Here is a 24,894-nt window from a genome sequence, read left to right as displayed (position 1 = left end):
CTCTATTACCAAATTTCCGTTGCCCATCTACATATGTATAGACTGTGACCAAGTCACCTCTTAACCTTCTCTTTGGGCTTGTCTTCATTACCTGCCCGGATCGGCGGGTAGAAATCAATCTCTCGGGGATCGATTTATCGCGTCTTATCAGGACGTGATAATCGATCCTCAAATCAACGTGTGTACTCCACCAGCCCAGGTAGGAGTAAGCGCTGTTGCTGGGGTAGCCGCAGCGGTCGATTTGCCGCCGTCCTCACAGTGGGGTAAGTCGGATCAGATACATCGAATTCAGCTACGCTATTCCTGTAGCTGAATTTGCGTATCTGAAATCGATCCCCGCCCCCCATAGTGTAGACGTAGCCTTTGATAGACTCAGGGAGCTCAATCTATTTAGTTTATCACTTTAAGGCATGGTTTTAATCCTTTAATCATCCTCATTGCTCTACACTGAACCCTCTCCAATTTTTCAACATCCTTCTCAAAGAGCGGGCACCAGAATTGGATACAGTATTCTATTGGTGAGCGCACTGGTGCCAAATAACAAGTATAACCTCCCTATTCCTAATTGATATTGTTTATATATCCAAGGATTGCTTTAGCCTCTTTATCTGCAGTGTCTCACTGGGAGCTCATGTTCAGCTGATCATCCAGCATGACCCCTAATTTTTTTTCAGAGTCACTGTTTCCCAGGATAGAGTTTGTCATTCTGTAAATATGGCCTGCATTGTTTGTTCCTAGAAGTTTGATTTCAGAGGTGAGTGTGTTAAAATGCATATTGTTTGATTGCATCCTGTCCCCTTCATTATTTACCACTCCCATTAATCCTCCATAGCTGAGGCCCAGTTCTCACAGTTAGAGATCCTGAGTGGTGCCAAGCACCTGCCTCTCCAGTGGATTTTAATGGAAGTTATGGGTGCTCAGAACTTCTCAGTATTAGGTCGTAAGTTACTTCTCAATGTGGCAAAGTCTCTCAGCACTATATTAAAATCAATCCTTACCCCTAGCTGGAAAGTTGGGGTTATTTGGGGGGGAGAGGTTGGAGATGGGGAGGGGGGAATGTCCTATTTTGATTGACTAGGGTGACCAGATGTCCTGATTTTATAGGGACAGTCCCAATTTTGGGTCTTTTTCTTATATAGGCTCCTATTACCCCCACCTCCATCCCGATTTTTCACATTTGCTGTCTGGTCACCCTATGATTGACACAAATTATTTTTTTTAACTTTTCAGCATAAACTGACTTCTAGAGTGTCAACATCGGGCGATTTGGTGTAAGTCCATAAGAGCCCTGCCCTAATCTGCTGATGCCATTCTGGAATTTGTCATCTTTTTCAACCTCAAACTGACAATGTTAACCAAGCAAGCACCATTCCCATGAATTAGTACAGTGCTTGTGTGCCTATTTAGTAATGTAATAATGAAGTTTCTTTTGATGATGTCCAATGTGAAATTCTATTTGGCTTCCCAGAACTTAGAAGATTTCCTCATACTAGTTTGACATAATACTGTCATCATGAGATTAACTTTAACCACATAATTGTAGAACTTTGGCAAGCTTTAGTTATTGTGGGGTTCCATAAGATAGTGTAAAATTTGGGATTTCTCTAATACAAGTCTCAACATCATTTTAAGGTACACAGGTAAAAAAAGTCTGGGCATACCAGTAAAAATTGGAGAAAGAAACAGTTCGGAAACACAAACTCTTATTTAAACAAAGATTTGAATAGCAGTGTGCTGTAACTCCCCCATGTGGATGGTGGAGGCACAAACTAAAAGGTTCCGAGTTCACTCACAGTAATTCTGTTTGAAGAGATTACAAAATGCAAACTAGGAACCTTTTAGATCACACCTGCAGCATCCACACAATGGAGTTACAGCACTGGACTTTGGTGCGCACTGCTATCCACACTCCCGTGATCAGAACTGTGGGGCAATGTAGACAAGCCCTGAATAGCAGCCCTAATAAATATTACAGTTTAAATTACTTTTGAAAACCCTTTTAATTAGCTGAAACTGACATTATATTTTTCTTCTACTTTCTCCTATCCTTCATCTCTCAACTATTTTTCGGGAGGCATATATGCAGTGAAAGTGTAATAGGTCAGTATTTTTCTTTTCTTTTTTTTAAAAAATGAAATGGCACCTATATTATGCTAGTTTTAAAGTACTGTAGGGCATGTATTAATGGACCATTAATACACCTCTTGTGAAATTGAAGTAATCTGGCCTTTAACCTTGAATAGTTTAAAATGCACCTGAGGCATAGATTAATGACCCAGTAATACATCCCATTTAATGTCCTGTTCCTTAATCAGCCCGAGTGCTCATCAAGACACAATCAGGTAAATGGTTCAAGAAAGGCAAAGATTGTTATGATTGGCTAAATATCTGGTGCTAAAATGCATGCCAATCGAGAGTTATCTTTGGGGATTGCTAAAGTACCCTATTTGTAAATCCTTACCATACTAGAAGTTTTGTAGCAACCCAGGTTATAGAACACACATCCATATGTATATTCATTTATGCAGCATTTATGAAAGTTATATGCATGCTATATATTATTACTATTATAGTAGCACCTAGAGGCTTAGTTGAGGACTTCATTTTACTGCGTTTTATATAATCATGTAGTAAAAAAACAGAGACTTTACCCCTGAAGATTTTATAATCTAAGTTAAAATTGGGTTTTAAAATCCTAGAACTTTTTTTCCCCCAATGATTGCTTAGTATTGTTGTTAGTGAACTCTTACATATGGTATTAAGTGTTGTCCATGATACTGACAGGTTCTTTTCAATCATTTGCATCTGTTCAAAGGACAAATTTAGAACATTATAAATAGCACAAGCTCATCTCTGTTAATGCAACAGGATATCATAGTTGTTTTTCCAACATGTAAGTTCAGTGTACAGGAGGATTTTTTACTTAATATATTGAGAGGTATGTTACCTACATTTAGCTCCAAACTGTTTAAGAAATTGAATTTACACCTTCTATAATACATGGATTTTAGTATACTTTGAAAAATAATGACTTGTGAAGTTATTTCATACTTTAGAGCAATGTGAAAAGCAACTCTGCATAAGATGTGCTAGAAATTAAATTTATAAAGATTTAGATTGTGTTCTAAGATTTATTACATTTGAGTTCCTAATTTTGATTGTACATAACTCAGAACTAGTGTCAGATTTCTAATAAAAAAACACGTGTTACTCAATTTAGCAAACATAAATCAGTTTTTCCTAAATTAGGGAAACCTATATGATTTGTTTATTGTTAAGAAAACACTGATAGATGATGTGATTGTTACTTTAAATGTTTCTGATAAGTGAAGGGATTAGGTTCTAGCAGATTAGTCTGATTATGGGATGTAATATGAAACTTTTGAATACACAGTTCACATGCACCCCAAGGAATTACTGATATTTTTAACTTTTACCTTAATAAGTTGTTTAGGCAAAGAGCTTTTCTGTGAGCAGGATGTGCTTGATACATGGACAGGCTAGGCAGCAATTGTACAGTAATCTAGGTGAAAAGCATATTTTGAATCAGGAATGTGGGAGACAGCAGAAAGCAGGGCAAGGTGAGGAACGCAGGAATAATACACATCCTAAATCAAATATTAAAATCCAGTAAGAAGTCAAATAAATCGGACACGGTCATGGTTATGAGTCAGGCTGCTTAACTTCTATAAATATTTTTAAGAGTTTAACCTTTTAAATGCTGGCATTTTCTAGCCTGCTTGCCAAATGAGTACATTCATTTACACATTTGGGGCAAACTCTGCTCACCCATTGGTTCTGCAATGCCTGCATGCACATGAACTAATGCAGTTCTTCTGAGCAGGAACTGCACGATTTTGGGAGGCTGTACAAGGGTCAACATCTTTGTCAGTCATGGGATATCAGCATATTTGTACTAATTGTACATCAGAAACTCAGTCTTTAATCTTGTGGTGGGCCCATTCAAGAAAACGGGATTACATATGTGAGTAAGAGTGCAGGTTTGGAACCAGTATATTGGACCATAGTTACTTGTAATTAGAGTGGGAGAGGCACCTCAGTCAAATTTGAGAGTGCAACTGACTTACTAATGCAAGATGTATACAGTGTGTAGAATATTTTATTAATTTCTATAGTGCCATAAACATGCATGACACTTTACAGAACAAATAAAACATGGCCCCTATCATGGGATCAGCTCACTGCTAGTTGTGCCTCCTCCTGACGATCCTTGGGATTAGCTCTTCCAGCTGCCGCATCCTCCTCTGGCAGTGTCTCTCTCATCATCCTCTCATCCTGCTGCCTCTCTCACTCCAGGAACTTCAGCCTCCTCCATGACTCGGCCCTGCGGGTGGGTCACCCCACGTATTTCCCTTCCTGGGGTGATGTAAAAAATCTTTCTCAGACAAACTATCCCAGGCAGTCTGCTGTCCTCTGCTTGGTCTGTGCCACAACTGCAGTGGCTGGTAGGGGAACTAGTGTAAAACCAGTGTAAATGAGAATTGGTTTTGTATATCTAGTTTATTACCCAAATTATACAATATTTCATCCCTTTTTAGATCACCACTTAAAATAAATACATGTTCTCCAATTTCAATACTCCAATTGGAGTATTGATATATAGAAATCATATAACCAAGTTCTGTAAAATTTCCATTTCCTAGTTTTAAGCAGACCATTATTTTATGATACTCATGCAGTATATTAAAACAATCAATACTTAGAAAATAGTTATATATAACTATACAAACTGAACATCAATAAGTTAAGGCTAGAAATTAGACGAAGGCCTTCCAAAGGGAGCAGTGGGGGTAAAAAACTAATTTGTTTTAAGACTGAGCTTGATAAGTTTATGGAAGGGGTGGTATGATGAGATTGCCTATAATGGCATATGGCCCATCCATGAACTATTAGCAAATATCTCCAATGGCTGGAGATGTGACAGTAGATGGGGAGGGCTCTGAGTTATTACAGAGAATTCTTTCCCAGCTGTCTTGCCCACATGCTCAGGGTCTAAATGATCACCATATTTGGGAACAGGAAGGAATTCTCCCTCAGATCAGATTGTAAAAGACACTGGGGGTTTTCACCTTCCTCAGCAGCAAGGGGTGTGGGTCACTTGCTGGTTTGAACTAGAGTAAATGGTGGATTCTCTGTAACTTGAAGTCTTTAAATCAAGATTTGAGGACTTCACTAATTCAGCCACAGGTTCTGGGCCTACTACAGGAATGCGTATGGGGGTCAGGTTCTATGGCCTGAGATATGCAAGAGGTCAGACTAGATTATCATGATGATCCCTTCTGGCCTTAAAGTCAATGAGTTATTGTCTTCAATTCCTAAACCACTTGTTTTTAAAAAAAACTTTTACCAGTCTAACTAAGCCACTGATAATAGCTCATCTCACTAAGTCTCAGACATGGCCATCATTTTGTTTTAAAATAGGAAAATGAATCTTTCTAAACCAATGTTGACTGAGATGTTGCCTATGAAGATGACTAATTACTGAGTTACTTTTGATAATACTGCCAGGCAGACAGTCATGTGAGATTTCTTCAGAGTTAGTAATTTTTTTCATCTCCTTAAGTTTTTAAAATAATACACACTAGCACACATGAGAGCTGGCAGGTAAGAAATTATTTCTGCAGTGATACCAAAAATGAGCTCAAATTCAATCTATTTCTGTCACTTCAAATTAATGTTAGTTCACCCAGAGAAACTGCACCTCTAAGTTTGAGGCACTAGAGTTTACCATTCATTATTTGTATTTAGTACTTCTAAAAAAAAATAGAGATTTACTTTAATGAACATTATTTCATCAATATTATAAATCTTTTTTTCCCCAGAATGTCAAACTTTGAGCAATCTGAATCAGACTTTTACCAGTCTAACTATGCCACTGATATTCAAGATCAAGGTTATAGCGATTTAGGGGCCCATGAAAATCTTTATGGAAGCCAAAAGTAAGTACCCCATGTAAGAAGAAAATATTGATTTATTTTTAAAAAAGGGGTTTTCATTCAGCAACAAAGTACAATGTCTAATTGCCAGAAATGATGTCAAAATGTTCAATGGCATTTAAGGTTTTATGTGGCTAGCTAAATGGATGCAGTAGCAATAGAAACACAGAGAGAGGCTCTGATAGAAGGAAGACTCTGAGAAGTTCCCATCATCGAGTTTTCCAAAAATGATGTTCATACAATTATAGAATATCAGGATTGGAAGGGACCTCAGGAGGTCACCTAGTCCAACCCCCTGCTCAAAGCAGGACCAATTCCCAACTAAATCATATCAGCCAGGGCTTTGTCAAGCCTGACCTTAAAAACCGCTAAGGAAGGAGATTCCACCACCTCCCTAGGTAAGCCATTCCAGTGCTTCACCACCCTCCTAGTGAAGAAGTTTTTTGCTAATATCCAACCTAAACCTCCCCCACTGCAACTTGAGACCATTACTCCTTGTTCTGTCATCAGGTACCACTGAGAACAGTCTAGAGCCATTCTCTTTGGATCCCCCTTTCAGGTAGTTGAAAGCAGCTATCAAATTCCCCCCCTCATTCTTCTCTTCTGCAGACTAAATAATCCCAGTTCCCTCAGCCTTTCCTCATAAATCACGTGTTTCAGCCCCCTAATCATTTTTGTTGCCCTCTGCTGGACTCTCCAATTTTTCCACATCCTTCTTGTAGTGTGGGGCCCAAAACTGGACACAGTACTCCAGATGAGGCCTCACCAATGTCAAATAGAGGGAAATGATCACGTCCCTCGATCTGCTGGCAATGCTCCTACTTATACAGCCCAAAATGCCATTAGCCTTCTTGGCAACAGGGGCACACTGTTCACTCATATCCAGCTTCTCGTCCACTGTAACCCCTAGGTCCTTTTCTGCAGAACTGCTGCCTAGCCATTCGGTCCCCAGTCTGTAGCAGTGCATGGGATTCTTCCGTCCTAAGTGCAGGACTCTGCACTTGTCCTTGTTGAACCTCATCAGGTTTCTTTTGGCCCAATCCTCTAATTTGTCTAGGTCCCTCTGTATCCTATCCCTAGCCTCCAGCATATCTTGCTGAGAGTGCAGTCCACGCCATCCTCCAGATCATTAATGAAGATATTGAACAAAACCTGCCCCAGGACCGACCTTTGGGGCACTCCGCTTGATACCGGCTGCCAACTAGACATTGATCACTACCCGTTGAGCCCAATGATTTAACCAGCTTTCTATCCACCTTATAGTCCATTCATCCAGCCCATACTTCTTTAATTTTCCAGCAAGAAAACTGTGGGAGACAGTATCAAAAGCTTTACTAAAGTCAAGGAATAACACATCCACTGCTTTCCCCTCATACACAGACCCAGTTATCTCCTCATGGAAGGCAATTAGGTTAGTCAGGCATGACGTGCCCTTGGTGAATCCATGCTGACTGTTCCTGATCACTTTCCTCTCCTCTAAGTGCTTCAGAATTGATTCCTTGAGGACCTGCTCCATGATTTTTCCAGGGACTGAGGTGAGGCTGACTGGCCTGTAGTTCCCCGGATCCTCCTTCTTCCCTTTTTTAAAGATGGGCACTACATTAGCCTTTTTCCAGTCATCCGGGACCTCCCCCGATCACCATGAATTTTCAAAGATAATGGCCAATGGCTCTGCAATCACATCCGCCAATTCCTTTAGCACCCTCGGATGCAGCACGTCCGGCCCCATGGACTTGTGCTCATCCAGCTTTTCTAAATAGTCCTGAACCACTTCTTGCTCCACAGAGGGCTGGTCACCTCCTCCCATGCTGTGATGCCCAGTGCAGCAGTCTGGGAGCTGACCTTGTTCGTGAAGACAGAGGCTATGTTGTCATAGCAGATGGGATTTTGCCCAGGCCCCCCCACTTAATCAGAGAGTTTGTAGAGGCAAGGTGATCTACGAAAAGTCAGGTTAATCACTCTCCCCCATTCCCTTTGGGCTCCCTGACAGCACAACTCCTTTGGATTCCCCTAGCCACCACTGCCTATGGGACACACACCCCACAATCCCTTTCCCTGCTGCCTTCAGCCAATCATTTTCCCAGCTGCATATCCCCAACACCATTGCAGCTAAATGGAATGATGCCAGGGAAACAATTAATTCTCCCAGTCTGCACAAGTGATCCAAGGATCAGGCCCCCTCCATGTTGAAAATCACAGGGAATAAGAATGGTTTGTGGGTTAAGACCGGGGATCAGGGGATCTGTAATCAGCTCCCAACTTTGGGTGACCTTGAGCTAATCACTTTATTCTTTCTGTACCTCATGCCACATCAGCAACATGGCTTTTCTCCACCTTTTGTCTGTCTTCACTATCTAGAGTATAAAGTCTCTGGGGCTGTTTTACTATATATATGTGCAGTGCTAAGTCCAATGAGGGCTTAGTCTTGGCTGGGGCCTCTAGGCATTACAGGAATACAAATACACTATATAATAATAATTAGGAAATAATTGGGCCTCATGTTATTAATACAGATTTTTTAATCACACATTGCTAGAACTTTTTACAGGTGTTTAAGAAAAACATACATTCAAATATAATTATATATATTCCATTAAAATAGATTAATAACTTGAGGGTGTCATTGAGGCTGCAAAAGTAAAAAAAACTCAGGTTGACCTTGCAACCTTAAATGCTAGTGTGTGCCTGTATTATGATCATTTGTAATCATGAAATTAAAGATAATTTTATCCTGGGGACCTCTTCCTTATTCAGTGTGCTGGGTGAAGGACACAATGCAAGGGGAAGGAGTGCAGTGTATTTAGATAGGGAGGGAGCTGGTAGTCTGATCACAGAAGAAATACACCAGTGGACAGCTTTGGGTTATTGTGAGGTTGATTGTCACAAGTTGCCTGTTTGACTGACTACTTACCCAGCTGTCTAACTGTACTTATTGTTGTAGGTGCCAGGCACAGGAGTCGCCTCAACCTGGTGCTTTTGTTCCTCTAGAAATGCTTTCGTCTTCTCAAAGTTACATAGGCCAGATTTTGCAGCCAACATACAATCCAGAGTTTTTATCCCACTCTAGTTATGCTGACAGTTTTGATGAAGAACCTCCTTTGCTAGAAGGTAAAGAATTAAAATATTAACTTTGTGTGGTTACCAGCTGTATATATGGTTCTTTTTGCTAACTCATGAAAGTCACTAGAGAAACATTAATATCCAGTAGAGCCACCGCCCCCAATAGTTAGACTTGATATTGGCCTGTACCTCTCCATCACTTCAACCAAGATCCCTGAATCCTCCAGGATGGATATCTGCCAGCAGCTGGATCCTGCAGTTCTTGCACACTCCAAATACCCTTTAGTGGGGATTTCAGGATCAGGTTTAGAGAAGAAAAAAAGGAGACTGTGTCCAAGTTCCTGCATTGCATACATGCAGGCAGATCTTTGTACAAGTGCCCAGATCCAAGTCACATATTAACAGGTATTAGGTATTGTCCTAAACTGGAAGTAATATTAAATCCCCTAGCCTCTTCAAAATAAATACAAACAACCAAACTTCACCTCATTTACATTTGCTTTGACATACCTTGTCTCAAAACCAGACTTTTTAAAAATTCACTTGGTAAACTTTTGTATAAGAACTGTAACTCTTGGTTACTTGACAACACACAATCAAAATCCTTATTTGTGCATTTTAAGAAATAATCATCAATCCTAGACTGTCAAATCAGAAAAAATGACTGTTGATTTGTTATCTTGTATTTCTAACATAGGCACATGTTTATGATTGGAAGGGCAGTGCCACAATTTGCATAGAAAATAAAAGTATTAATTCATTTTTATGGCACATAGATCATATACTTTACTACCACTAGGTGACAGCATAACAATAAATTTTGTATTCAGGCTTCATAGCAATTTTTCCTTCTGTATTTATATCGCACAATAAGACATCATGTGAGGGTACCTATAATTAATAAACATGTATTATAATAAAGTTTGCATACCTAGTAATAAATTTACTAGTTAAAAAGATTTAAGGCAGCTTATTTCAGTGGAAAACTGGAGAAAGTTTGTGCATCCTGCATACCTTCACCTAGTTGACCATTAAACTGTAAAAAAGGTACTGTTTAATATAAGCAAGGTATGCTCAAGCCTTAATACTTGTAGCTAATAAACAGGTGAAGATTTCTTTCTATTTACAGAAATATTGCTGCTTTATAAATAACAAATAGATAAGGGTAAAATTGGACTTATTTGTCACTGATTCAACATAATGAAGCAAAGTAAATTCTAGGCACATTCAGCTTGCACCATTGAGGTCATTGGGATTTTTACCATTGACTTCCATAAGAGCCATATTAGAGTGCCTATTGTAAATAGAATGTAGAAGTCCCAAACCTGCAAGCAGCAAGCACCACACGCAGTTCACCCTACAACAAGGCTGTTTTGATCCACAAAGTTCCAGAGGTGTTCAGAGCTGGGGTGTGGGTCAGGCCCATTTCCAGTTAAAATGTGTATTTACAGTAACAAAATTATAGTATAGACAGTGCATGCAAAATATCTGGCTTCAATGTTCTCTCTCAAAAAAATGGCCTGGCAGAGTGCAAAACATGGACATCTGCTTTTTGAATTGGGTGTTGGTCCCACAAATGCTGGCTATCCAATTCCAATATTGCCCTAACCCGTACTGGAGCATCACAGGAAAAAAGTTACTCCTGAGAGTTTTAATATTTCTGCAGAGATTAAGGATGAAATCCTGGCCCCACTGAAGTCAATGACAAAACTCCCATCGACTTCAATGGGGAAGGATTTCATCCAATATCGAGTGATCCACAGGAATAATCGTGCAAGTGCAAAAAGCCCATAAAATCCTACATAAGTTATTTTTGCTTTTCCTCGAAGAGAAGTGTGTCATGTTTTTAAATGCCTCTAGCAGTACAGCATTCAGACACTTCTCTTGTCAGATTTTCACAATTAAAGCATGTATCTCTGCTGTCCTTGATGTTCTAAAAAGCCTTGAATTCTGCAGTTACTGCAGATCAGCTTATTATTTGAGGTCTCAATTAATAAGATTTTAGAAACATATATATTGTAAAAATAGGAAAACCAAACATTATGTGGACAGTATTGTCAGTATTTTTGGTCCATCACATAAGATTCAATTTAATAAATTAATCATCCCAGCTTGAAGTCAGAATTCAGTCCTAAAGACACTGTATGAGCAGCTACTGTACATTCTACTGCATTCTTATTTCCTTGTGGGGGAAAAAAAAAAGCAGCTCATTTTGTTACTTTGGACTTGTGGTATCTAGTGGATTTGTATATAAAGGCTTCTAAAAATCATGGATAATCATGGAACTTTCCTTTTGCAGAACTTGGAATTAATTTTGATCACATATGGCAGAAAACATTAACAGTTCTAAACCCAATAAAACCAGCGGATGGCAGCATTATGAATGAGACAGACCTGACTGGGCCTATGGTTTTCTGTTTGGCCCTTGGAGCTACACTGCTACTGGTACAGTAAGGCAGAAGTCATGAGATTGTAAAGTTCATAACTGTAAAATAACAACTGTGTGCAGTTTTGGAAGATGCTGAGCAGGTACAAAATGAAATGTTTGCTTCAGCGTCTATTGAGAGTGGATATAAGAACATCTCTTTGCTGTACAGCTTATACATACAGTATTTAAATATAAAATTACACCTTCATGTAACACAGGTAAAATGCTTTCAATAAAAGTATAAGAGCAGGGCATATTTTCTGGGCATATGTGCCTATATAGAGAGAGATTTTATACAATGTATGTGTCAAGGGGTTCCACTCACTCACAAGGAGTCCACCACACGGAGCAGTTTGCAGGGTCAAGACCTACGTTACAGTACTGCCAACTCTAGCAATTTTAATGTGACTCTAGCCATATTGGGGTGTTTTTACCTGTCTCATGAAAACATGATGAAAGGTGCCAAGTCACAATTTCCCCCTTATTCAAAATGGCATAATTTCCTATTATTGTCAAAGTGCTGAAAAAAGCAAGATGGCCACCATTTCCCTACAGTCTACCTGCATGTGGAAGTGAGACTTCTCCTAACAAGGTTGGCTGCAACCTCCCCCTGTTTCCAGTGAGATTGAAGCCATCCCCACAAGCAAAATGGCTGCCACTTTGTGGTTCAAGGGGCTAAACAAGACACAGGGACTGTGAGGAGCAGCAGAGACACTGTGTAAGTTGGATGGGGAGAGTGAGGGGGAGCAGAGCACTGCGGAATGCAGGAAGCAGGTTTAGGAATTGCAAGGGAATAGGGTAAAGCAGGGATTGGGGAGGAAGAGGGAGCCGGGGGAAGTGCAGAGGACAGTGATGGAGTGGGAGACTGAGGGGATAGAATGGTAGCTCCCCCAGAAAAGGCAGCAGTGGTAGGTACGAGAAGTCCCCTCTGAGCAGCCAGGGGAAGGCAGTATTGCCAACTCTTGTAAATTGTTCGTGAGTCACAGGATTTTGGAGCGATGACGTGAGAAGCTCCTCTGATCCCATGATTTTCAGAGCTGGGCAGAGTTGTGTGTAAAAGACTTGGACCTAAGGACACAGACCTGTCCTGCCACCGAGTCCTGCCTTCCTATGTGGGCTTATAGCAGAGAAAGGGTTCTTAGGCAGCAGGGGGCAGGGGAAGGGTGAAGTCAGAGAAGTGGTGCTGCTGGGTCCCAGGTAGAGAAGTCATGGGGCAGCAGGAGGCAGCAATAGGAAATGGATGGCAGTTCCCTTATCTTAGGGGTGAGGAGAGGGTAAGTGAAGTCTATATCTGAGCAGCCAGAGAGGCATGCAATTTTGTGTGCATTAAAGGTTGGCTTTTCAACCTGCAATTATCACACACACATTGGCAGAGGAATAGAGGAGAGTTAAAGTCAAAAGACAGATGAATAAATGTGATTTGATTATGATTATTATTTTTAAAGTGCATGCTTTTTGGTCCAGTCTTATGATTTTTGAGAATCTGACTCATTATTTTTGATCTGTAGGGGTTGGCAATATTGAAACTGGAATGGGAATAGGAAGATGTTCCAGAATGACACACACCCTCAGTTTTGGACCTCTGTCAATGTTATTGTGGGGAAGGAAATAATTCTTTAAAATCTCTCCTCGTGCAACTAGAAGTCAGTACAAAAGGAAAATGTGAACAATCTTCAAAATATCTTCATTTTCAAAACTTGCAATACTTGTCAATTAATGTTGGTAGTACTTTTTTTTTCAGATTTCCTTGCAAGCATAAAAAATGGGCTGTATTTAAACTTCTTCCCTTCTTTCTTTCTCTCCCACCCCCATCTCCTGCCTCACCCCTCTCTACCAACTAACAGCTTTTTGATAGCAGGAAAGCTGAACCAGAAGCTACCAAAGACTCCTAGTTCAACTATTGATCAGAGACATGGGGCTCCCCATTGTTACTAAAGCATTGCACTGGTTGTTGGCAACTGTTTATCTGAAAGGGAGTGAAAACACATGCATTTTGAGGAATGGAGTGCTTCCCAAGCAATGGAGCGCTCTAATTCGGGGGTGGGGGGGGACTCTAATCTCTATGATAAACTGCTGAATCCGAGGAACCTTACAGATCCTAGGAATAAGTGCCTTGAACATGCAAACTTCAATATAAATAGCGACTATTGTTATTTCCAAATCAATTAGATATACCCATACTAGCTCGCATCGAGCTACTGTACTAAAAGTAGAAGTGTAGCTGCAGTGTCACAGACAGCTAGCCTTCCAAAGTACGAGCCTAGCCAAGATCTAGCCCAACTCACCACTGTGGCTACACTGCTATTTTTAGTGTGATAGCTCGATCAGAATTAGCGCAGATACATCTACACCAGCTGGAAATTACACCTCTGGCTCCAGTGTAGAATACTGTGTCTTTCTCCATCCTAATAGATATCATACTGATATTGGTTAGGGCACCTTCCCTCTTCTCAAACCTCTATTAGAGCCCTTTAATATTAACCTAAAATATATGCATATTTTTAAAACTCTAATTGCTACATCAGATTACTAACAACTACCACTGGAGTCATTGCAGGTTTTTAATAGGTTTAACTTTTTCAATCGTTTGGGGCAATAGTTTCTATAGATCAGCTGATAGACACTGTATTGCAGACAGATGCAACAACAATAATCAACTAATATTTTATATCGTTTGTTTCAGAGTATTTAATTGACACAGCCCTACTTAGAAGTTTAATCTAAGATTAACAAATTACTGTGACAGAGACAAAAGAAGGGAGGTTAGCAGCTAAGTGAAAATTCCACTTCGAGCAATGTTTGATTTACAGAGAATTTATGTCTGGTGCAGTAGAAAGGAAGGGGGGGAAAAAAGGATATAACTGAAGATGATGGCCCTGATTTTCTTCTCAGACCATTTTTGCACCAGTGTAGCTCCACTGAGTTCAATGGGGATACTCCCCACGTACATGAGATCAGAATCAGGACCTATTAGTTTGGCAGAATTTGAACTGGGATGTGTTAAATTTACTGCACTCAGTCTTGCAGAAGGAACAAAATTAAAATAAAATTAAAATATTGAGCCTGGATTCTCCACTGCCTTTCATCCTGTGATCTCAGACCTGTGTTAAGTGGGTAGAAAATGCTACCACTTGTGTAAGTGAATGTAGAAGTTTGATTTGGTGGCATTTTATACCCACTCTTCACAAATGTGAGTACGCAAGGTGCAGAGCAGTGGAAACCCAGGGCCCCTGGGTTTGAGTCTGCTGTCTGTCACCTCCAACTGTAATGAGATATAGAGCTTTTACTTGTTGGTCACTGTTTCAAATCTGGCACAGATCAGTGGTGCCTGCAGCTTGTTGCTATCTAATCTAAAGACTGTAGATTGGCCTATTGGAAATGATGGTGGTGAGGTCAGTGCAATTTCTATTCTAGTCTAATTCATATAGGTACTTATACCATGCTCATCACCATAGTATCCGAGCACATTCCAGTAATGTGTTAAGCAAAATGACTAACATCTCTCATATGTTTGTTCTCTCATCCTCTCTCCAGGGGGAGAATTGTGTGTGCAATAGAATATCTTCTTTGTGATTTTTTTTTTACTATCTATACAAATATATTTTATATATAATGTATACTCATGTTGCTGTATGTTTGTGTTAAAGAAAGCAAGGTCAAAGAAATGTGCCTTTCACTTGAAGTGGAAGGTGGTGTGGTTTGTGATGGCACTTAGTTCCTTGAGGAGTTAGTTCTACAATCTTGAGCCGGCCTCTGAGAAAGTTCTGTCTCCTGCATAGACAAGCTTTACCCTTATGGTAAGAAGTTCCATTGCACCAGAGGCGCAAAGTTGATGACCTCAGGCTACATCCCAGAACTCTAATTATTTCCTAAAAAAACAGTTGTCAAAATCTCAATACTACCCCAACAGTCAGCATTCAGTCCACTTGTTAGCAGCCTGAGAGGCCAAACATTTCATGGGGAATGGGTACTGAGCTACTCTCTCACATCTAGAGGTGATTCATCTAAATTAGAGTTGGAATGGCGTGAGTAAATTTGTGCTGTGGTTGCTGCCTATATTGTACTTGGTTTGTGGATAAATTAGAAGATAAAAGTCTCCAGAGCTGTCAGGCCGGGTACCTTTCACACGCATTACATTCACTAAAAAGAAAATCTGAAAAAGAGCTGAAGAATCACTCACTAAGTGGAGCAAAAAAAAAGATTTGCTGATAGTTACTAGAAAGATTAATGTGGCAGGGAACATATACCATGGAGCAGCGAGTCATAATACTTTTTGCTATACATGCTAGGTTTGGGTTCAGGAACAAACTGTGACTTCCCCATGGCAGCCAAGGGAAGGAAGGGATAAATCCACCCTGAAATTCAACATACGTTCCCCAAAGGTTCACAAACTTTTATCAAGCCTGGTCAGAGTTTTGGGTTTGTAGCGGAAAGAGACTCCAAGTCTTGCCAGGTTTGGTGTTTCATTATGAAAGATTTAAACTGCTGTAATGAAAGGATACATGATGTCCCCAATGCACAAAGGAAAACAGAAGTGTTACTATCTACTAAACAGATTGTGGCCTCGGTAATTTTTAAGAAAACAATGATATATAATTACAAAAAAATAGTACTGCATCCCCACTAACCAATCTAGTATGAAATGTCTCAAGTGATGGGGCTCCCACCACTTTTCTTGGGAGACCCACGCATCACATCTCCTAGTCCAAAAGATTTTCCTGATATTTAACCTAAAGTTTAATTTCCTTATTTTTATCTTACGACTCCAAACACCTTCCTGAGTCTCCCTAACCAGTTCCTGTCCTTCCTTGGAGCCTGATTAGTACAAGGAAATGTAGAGTTGGGTCCTGTATTTCTATCCATTCAATGCAAATTAAAATATAAATTATTAATGAAACATTTATCTTGGGATATTTTTATTTGAGGGGAGAAAAAATCCCCAAATACTGGCCTTGATTCTGATCACACATAAAATGGCATAAATGAAGTCAGTGTAAAACTTGTATAAGCGGAAAGAGGATCACACCTCATGATTTCATTCTGTTTCCTCCCAGTGTTTCATGATTTATGGTGCATGTATGCTGTTTTGTACTTACTCATATTTATTTCAGGCAGGAAAAGTTCACTTTGGCTATGTATATGGCATCAGTGCTGTTGGGTGCCTAGGAATACATGCTTTACTGAATCTGATGAGCATAGCAGGTGTCTCATATGGCTGTGTTGCCAGTGTACTGGGATACTGCCTGCTACCCATGGTGGTCCTGTCCAGCTGTGCAGTCTTCTTCTCACTACAGTAAGTATCAGAGTATTATGGCAGAACCCATAAGGATTACTGTAATAAGTGTTATACACAATTTTTAATGCGAAGACTAGAGGACACTTTATATTGCCAAAAATTGGAAGGAAAATATCAGTACATGAAGGAACTAAAAAGAATGTTAGTATTTTCAGGTGGAAATGGACAAAGTGTGTGTGTGAGAGAGAGGGTTTGTGTGTAATTTTAGTTCTAGAATGGTTCAGAGATCTGTCCCACTCTATATAAGCCCCAAAATTTAGTGAATTTGGATAGTTCCAGTTTGGAATTACAGTATCTTTATTTAAAATAAAGTTGTGCTCAAAACTGAGGTCGCCTTTGATTTGACAGATCTCCTTTACTCTGTTTTTTGTTTTGTAAAACCACAGCAGTAGTAGTTCAAATCCAGATTTCAACTTTTTTGTACCAACCCTCAGTGTTTGGGTGGGTTTGGATAAATGGTTTTAGTACTGGCCCATCTCTAATTTCAGCTGCCTTCAGTAGCATAAATCTACTATCCTCTGTGATGCTGGCAGACCAGGTGCCAAATCTTGCCAAGGCTATAGGCCTCAGCCAAGCACTGACAAATTCATGTGTTAGTATGGTTAAGATGGCTATTGGCCTTATAACAATGTGTTTAGTGTTTAGACTTTATTAATACTTTTAAGTTGCTGCATGCATTAACCTCGCTTATAACTTCTTTATCACCTGCTATAAGGTAATATTTAAGTTTTTGCTTTGTAACTATAAAAAATGTTTGCTCTGAAACTGTGAACCCAGTTAGGAGGGATTGTCTCCTGCCCATCAAAGAGGTCTATCAAAACTAAATGGGCCATCACAATACAAAGACTTCGTTAATTGCCCCTATACACCCATGAAGAGGTTACAATCAAAAGGGCTCATCCCATCAGCTTGAATTCTGGAAGAAGGAAATAAAAATAACTGACAAGAATTTTTTTCATCTTTTTTGCTGTTTGGATTCTCACAGGGATGGAGCTACAAAACTGAAGCAGAGATCCCTAGGGTCAATCTTAGCCCTAAAAGTCATTCAGAGCTGACCGATTACTATAACTCTGTCACCTTTTAAAACCATAAGACTGTAACTCATTTGTGTATTTATGCTTGCCTGCTTTAACCTTGTAATAATCTTCTCATTTCTTTTCTTAGTTAATAAATCCTTAGATAGTTTACTATAGGATTGGCAACAAATGTTGTCTTTGGTGTGAGATCTAAGGTACAACCTGACCTGGGGTAAGTGACTAGTCATTTGGGACTGGGAATAACCTGGATATTTTGTGATCTTTGGTGTAGAGCAACCATCCATCACTAAGTCCATCTTTCCTGGGTGGCAAGATAGATTGGAATGCCCAAGGGAACTGTATGTGACTCCATGGTAAGATTTCAAAGTGGTAGCTTGTTAGTCTGTATCAGCAAAAACAACGAGGAGTCCCTGTGGCACCTTAGACACTGTCCATTTATTCTTTTGCATAGAGATTGTCCGGTTTGGCCAATGTACATGGCAGAGAGGGATTGGTGGCACATGATGGCATATACAGTATCACATTGGTAGATATGCAGGTGAACGAGCCCCTGATGGTGTGGCTGATGTAGTTGGGTCCTATGATGGTTTCTCTTGAATAGATATGTGGACAGATTTGGCACTGGGGTTTGTTGCAGGGTTTGGTTCCTGGGTTGGTGTTTTTGTTATGTGGTGTGTAGTTGCTGGTGAGTGTTTGCTTCAGGTTGGTGGGCTGTCTGTAAACAAAGACTGGCCTGTCTCCCAAGGTCTGTGAGAGTGAGAGATCGTCCTTCAGGATAGGTTGTCACACCTATGAGAAATCAGTCAACCCTTAATGACTAGCCTAAGGTGCAATAGAGCAGGTGACTGTAATTAAACTGTAATTGCAAGTCTTTTTTAAAAAAAAAAAATAGTATATATCGGACTGTCTTCCTGTTAGACTGTAAGCTCTTTGAGACAGGGTTTGTATCTGCCTCTGTACAGTGCCAAGAACAAGGAGGTCAGGGCCCTGATTGGAGCCTCTGGGCACCCCAGCAGCATATATAATAAATAATATCTCCCTGCTTATTAAACTTAAAGCCAGTCTATTTTGTTTTTTATTTTGTTTTTAACACCAAAAGGTATGGAATGTGTCTTGCATAGTTAGTAATCTGTAGCTAGAAAATGTAAAGCTGCCCTCAGTTACTTTATTTAGAAAAGCAGCAATTAAGTATAAATATTGTTTTTCAGCAAACGGTTTTGTTGACATAAGCATTTTTAGCACACTGACAGTGCCCTTGCCTCACATTTTCATGGAGCTGTTATGGTCTATCCTGGCCATAATCCCTGTATTCAAGAGTTTCTCTGTTCTCCCTGACATAGACATTCAGGGAACCCTCTGCTGTCTCAATAATATGCATATTTACTTGATTAACCTGTTTAGTAATCTGGATTTATAAAAGGTGCACATGTGTATTTATTTACAGGACAGATGGGGCTAACTCCAAAGCAGCTGTTACAGTTGATCAGGGTGCTGGTGTCTGCTTTAGAAAATCCCCAAGTACATACAGTACATTTGTAATATGCTGTAAACCTACTAAAAGTCTATCTTTAGAAATCCAAAAATATTTACAGTGGGAGCTCTTAAAACTTGACAATTTTATCAGAAATAGCTAAGATTACATCCGTATCTGCAATGTTCCCTTGTGCGTCCTTACCTACAATAGGAAATGCCTTAAATACTACAAATACTGAGGTCATCTAACTGCAAGCTATTAAAGGCAACTGGCAGTTTTCAAGGAAACGTTTATTTGTTTTTTAAATAGAACTGATCAAAATCAGCAGAGTTCTTTGGTCAAAGTTTGAAATTTTGATGAAGCATTTTGTCAATTTCCTATTTTAAATTTTGTAAATAGCTTAAGTTTGGTCTCTTTTCACAGAAAATTTACCTAAGATGATGGACAGATAAGATACAAAGAGAGAGAATTCTGTAATTGAAACTGAGCTCATTCTCTTAGCAAAGATAGCAGTTAGGTCATGAATTTTTGAATTTTTTCATATTGAAAAAAATTATTTTTTTCCACATTTTTTGATGCAAAATTAGCAATTTCATTTTAACTTTGAATGAATCAAAATTCGGGACAAGGAGGATGCAAAATGGCACCAAAGAAATGGCCAACATTTTCAAGGAAAAATGTGTGAAACAAAATTCAATTTTTCACAGGGCTACTCATGTCAATCTAAGATGGCACTGTGCCTAATCACAAGCTGATTACATTTTCTAGGGGTAATAGTGTCTGATAAGAATAGATTTAAATAAGCAGTTTGCTGATCTCCCCGCCCCACCCCCCCAAACCCTTCTTTAGACAAAATCCTTAAACAGAGTGATTATCCCATTTACTTGGGCTGTGTGCTTAGGCAAGTGAGAATGGGGCTGAAGAATGGAATCCTGGGGCCCAGTTTGCAGCAACTGGTGCAAAGATATGGGCACATCTACAGGCTATGTGACAACTTTGTGCTCTGGTCAATAGGTCCATGCTGTGTGCAGATCCAAAGCTGAAAACCTGGTACTAACCTAGCTGTCCCACAAATCCCCTTCCATGTTCCTGTGCAAATTGTACCTTGGAGCTTGACTCCATGGCACACAAATGCAGCCTGCCTGAATAGGCTCTCTTGTCCAGTCCTTCAATGCGTCATAAGCACAGCATTTTTCTTGCCTTTTGAGACTTTTGTGCTCCTGGAAGGTGCCTGAGGAATTGGCCTTCAAAGACACCACTGGCACCAGGGCCATATTGGTGCTAAACTATTTATTCCAGCAGGAATGTGCTGTTAGACTGAGAGCTAAATCTCTAAGTGCACCTAAGCAGCTCTTGGCTGACTGGGGCAAAGGTGACTTTATGCCATCTTTCCAACACTATCAATCCTGGAGCCAGCCTGGGGTGGCCAATTTGGCCCCCAGTGCAAAGTAGAGCAGCCACAGTTCTACTCTAAATTGCACCAATTTCTCAATGCTTCCAAAGTGCTATTATGCTAGATGGGAATTGCTACTGCCCAGTATGCACTGCTACATCCTTTCCAGTTTTGTTCAATATCTTCATTAATGATCTGGAGGATGGTGTGGACTGCACCCTCAGCAAGTTTGCAGATGACACTAAACTGGGAGGAGTGGTAGATACGCTGGAGGCTAGGGATAGGATTCAGAGGGACCTAGACAAATTAGAGGATTGGGCCAAAAGAAATATGATGAGGTTCAAGTACAGAGTCCTGCATTTAGGATGGAAGAATCCAATGCACTGCTACAGACTAGGGACTGAGTGGCTAGGCAGCAGTTCTATAGAAAAGGACCTAGGGGTTACAGTGGATGAGAAGCTGGATATAAGTCAACATTGTGCCCCTGTTGCCAAGAAGGCTAACAGCATTTTGGGCTGTATAAGTAGGGGCATTGCCAGCAAATCAAGGGATGTGATCATTCCCCTCTATTGGGCATTGGTGAGGCCTCATCTGGAGTACTGTGTCCAGTTTTGGGACTCACACTACAAGAAGGATGTGAAAAAATTGGAAAGAGTCCAGCGGAGGGCAACAAAAATGATTAGGGGGCTGGAGCACATGATTTATGAGGAGAGGCTGAGGGAACTGGGATTATTTAGTTTGCAGAAGAGAAGAGTGAGGGGGGATTTGATAGCTGCTTTCAACTACCTGAAAGGGGGTTCCAAAGAGGATGGATCTAGACTGTTCTCAGTGGTAGCAGATGACAGAACAAGGAGTAATGGTCTCAGGTTGCAGTGGGGGAGGTTTAGGTTGGATATTAGGAAAAACTTTTTCACTTGGAGGGTGGTGAAGCACTGGAATGGGTTACCTAGGGAGGTGGTGGAATCTCCTTCTTTAAAGGTTTTTAAAGTCAGGCTTGACAAAGCCCTGGCTGGGATGAGTTAGTTGGACTGGTCCTGCTTTGAGTAGGGGATTGGACTAGATGACTTCCTGAGGTCCCTTCCAACCCTGATATTCTATGATTCTCCTGACACGCCTCTAGTGTGTGCTCTATGCCAATGGGGCAGAGAAGGAATGATGTAAGAGCCAGTGTGAGTGATCACAAGTGAGTGATACAAGACATTGTCTTTTCTCAAGCTCATATGCCTTACCAGACATGGCCTCTAGACCATCAGGCTGCCTTGGTAAAAAGAGCAAATCTGCATAGCTCTATTTAAATCATAACATATTGTGCATGTTGATTTTAGCTGCTAGGGGACTTCTGTTCACTTTGAAATTTAAAAGCTCAGAGCCCAGGTTTGCTTACAGCCCTGGACAAAGTAGTTGGAAGCTTGCTAGTCTTCCAAGTAGAACCATTGATGGAGTTGTTGTTTCCATCTGAAATGGAGCAATCAAGCAATCAGTTTTGCTTGATGTTTTATTGTTTTAATTCACTGCTTAACCTTGACTTTCATTACATACGTCATTCCTTGTTTTTACCAGTGACTACTGCCTCATTAACAACAAGATCTTAGAAGACATGAACTAGACTGTGATAAGACTTCATTCTGCACATATTAACCAGTGGACTCTCTTTGTTTTATTTTTCCTTTATAGGGGGATACTTGGAACTTTGTTAGCTCTGATTATTATTGGATGGTGCAGTCTGTCAGCTTCCAAAATTTTTATCTCTGCGTTAGCCATGGAAGGACAGCAGCTTCTCGTGGCTTATCCCTGTGCTCTACTTTATGGACTTTTTGCACTTCTGACTGTTTTCTGAAATTTACTTTGTAGCAGCCTGATTATATTCTATTTGTGTGGGTGTTTTTACTTTTAGTCTTTCTAGATTCATATTAAATTCCATTAACAAAAATAGATTATGCTTTACCTTTTATTTTCTTAATGGATGATGGATAAAGAAATAAAAACAGGACGATAACTTTAATAATGACATTCTAAAAGTGTCAAACCTTAAAAACATTTTGCTCAGTAAAAATAAGACATCTTAGGGAGGAAATATGCAAAATAAAATGCAATTTTAAAAAATGATGTTGTGTACTTGCAGCGTTTTGATGGGGATAATATTTATTGCAGAAGGGGTAAGTGAAAGGCAATAACAATGCAGTATTTTATAGGCATAGTAACTCAAGTGAAAAGTTTAAAGTAATTGTTTTAATGTAAGTAATGTTCAATTTGGCATTTTACATGAATATTAAAAAGAAGTCTTTCCTTTTTTTTAAAAAAAGAGGTTGAACGGCCTTTGTTTATAATGTTGAAGAATTGCCAAAGATGGACAGCAAGAGCAAAGTTGTTACAATACAAAGTAAGCAAACTAGGAATGTCATCCTGTTTCGTTTTTTTTAAGAAATGTGGCTCTGCAAAGCCTCATTGTACTGTACATAATGTACAGTAATGCTGGAGTCTAAAATTGCCACTAAACCGCTGCCTGCTGTCACTGCAGAAAAAACACTGCACAAAGCAAAGGTAACTACTAAATATGTCTCCTGAAAGGCAGAACTGCATTTGTGCAAGCAAAGTACAAATCTCACCCATTTTGTATACAGAAAAAAAAATCTATTCACTGTTGTTAGTATTACAGCAACCCAACATTTTTGTAACAGGGCTGGAGCACAGAATGCATAAAATATTTCAAAAAGTACTATTGGGAGTATCAAGCCATCAGACGGGAATAAAGATGTCTGGGTATGCTTAACATTTTAAGAGGCAGAATCCTGTATTAGTGAAAGAAACTGAAGAATGTAGTCATAAAAAGGCTCGAGAAACAACACTGTAAAGGCAGAACTGAATAATAAACATAATAATAAACTAGATTGTAATCAATGTTTTTACCCATTTTTCTCTTTGAGGAATATTTATTGATTTTCTCCAGTGTATTCATTATTCAAAACTATTCAGTGAATTTTCTGCTAAATATTTTACCTCTGTGGATTGATAGTGAATAGTTGTGTGTAGGTATTCAGTATTCACTATCTGAACTGACTAGGGCCCCAATCCTGCAACGAGTTATATAAATGTTTAACTCTGTGCTTTGTGAGTAGTCCCACTGACCTCAATGAAACTATTCAGAGTGTGTAAAACTAATAACCTTTGTAAGTCTTTGCAGGATCGGGGCCCAGGTTAGTTGTGATTGCTCAGATGAGCCACATGCTATGTGTTTCTACTTCCTTATTGAAGGAGCCCCACAAGCACTTATGGCGCATATACTTGCCTTTGCAAATTTAATAGCTGATTGTTGTGAATACTTGTGAGGGCAACTTTGAAATCTGATTTCGCTGAACTTCAGCACAACTTGATCACACTAGTGTTGCAGGAAACAAACACAAAAGGGGCACAAGCATGAACTGACCAAATTCTTTTAAAAACTCCACTGATTATTTATGGAAAAATATTTTCTGTATTCATCCACCTTCACCAAGAGGGAAAGCTACATACAGAGCTTCACTTACTTCCCATAACACAGCAACAAGAAGACAATTCAAATAAATAATTAAGGGTTGCGTTTATGTTTTGTGAGAGTTTTAGATGTTTTCAATTTAAAAAAATTAAACAATCAAAGCCTGATTCACAGGTTGTCCTGCACATTGTATAGCCATTTCCACCAATGCAAAACAGGTTTAAAATGCTTCCCTTCTGATCTGGCAGCATTTTATACCCACTTTCCACTCACTCCGCATTAGGGTAAATGACTACAGAAGGTACAGGGCAGCAGTGAATCAAGGCCTCCATATTATGTTTTTATGTTAATAAACAACAAGTATAACTTAAGGAAATAATGGACACCTTGCAACTTTGCCATCAAAGGGCCATTGACAGAACAAATGCAAACAAGAAGAGAAAATGTGTGATATGAAGTGATGCAACTATTGTTATTTGATTCTACTTATTAAGCTCCAACACGTACTTGCCAAAATGAAGACAAAACATACCCCAAAGAGCTTAATTCCAAAAGAAAAATGTGCAGAAGATGACAATGGGAACCTGAGGAAAGAATAACTTGGCATTTGCTTGTACTTGTGTTTATCACTGTTGGCTAAGCACATGAAGTAGAGTGTGTTGTTAGAGGAGTTAGTGTGCCTATAACGCAGTGTGTCATTCTTACGCATCTCAGTGTGCTTCATAGTTTTGCAGATTTAGGTCTATATTCCTCTTTAGCAGTGTGACCAGAAGCCAG

The 24,894-nt window shown here is 39.7% G+C and overlaps 1 protein-coding gene across 3 annotated transcripts; it reads left to right on the top strand.

Annotated features, from left to right (window-relative positions):
- The first annotated feature begins 2,873 nt into the window (after positions 1-2,873).
- YIPF7 (Yip1 domain family member 7) lies at positions 2,874-23,514 on the top strand. Of its 3 annotated transcripts, XM_054028988.1 has the most exons (6): positions 2,874-2,938; positions 5,844-5,960; positions 8,899-9,065; positions 11,317-11,462; positions 16,557-16,738; positions 22,320-23,514. In XM_054028988.1, the coding sequence occupies exons 2-6, from the start codon at positions 5,845-5,847 to the stop codon at positions 22,480-22,482; spliced, it is 774 nt and encodes a 257-aa protein (XP_053884963.1). In that variant the 5' UTR covers positions 2,874-2,938; position 5,844; the 3' UTR covers positions 22,483-23,514. The 3 variants fall into 3 exon arrangements, with proteins under 3 accessions (XP_053884963.1, XP_053884964.1, XP_053884965.1); XM_054028989.1 differs by lacking the exon at positions 22,320-23,514 and having other exon boundaries at positions 12,954-16,649; XM_054028990.1 differs by lacking the exon at positions 22,320-23,514 and having other exon boundaries at positions 11,317-11,467; positions 12,954-16,649.
- The last annotated feature ends 1,380 nt before the right edge of the window (positions 23,515-24,894 follow it).

Source organism: Malaclemys terrapin, chromosome 5 (genome assembly GCF_027887155.1).
Source record: "Malaclemys terrapin pileata isolate rMalTer1 chromosome 5, rMalTer1.hap1, whole genome shotgun sequence".
NCBI classification, from domain to species: Eukaryota; Metazoa; Chordata; order Testudines; family Emydidae; genus Malaclemys; species Malaclemys terrapin.
The sequence above is the reverse complement of the archived record's forward strand: the minus strand, read 5'-3'. Positions and strand labels throughout refer to the sequence as shown.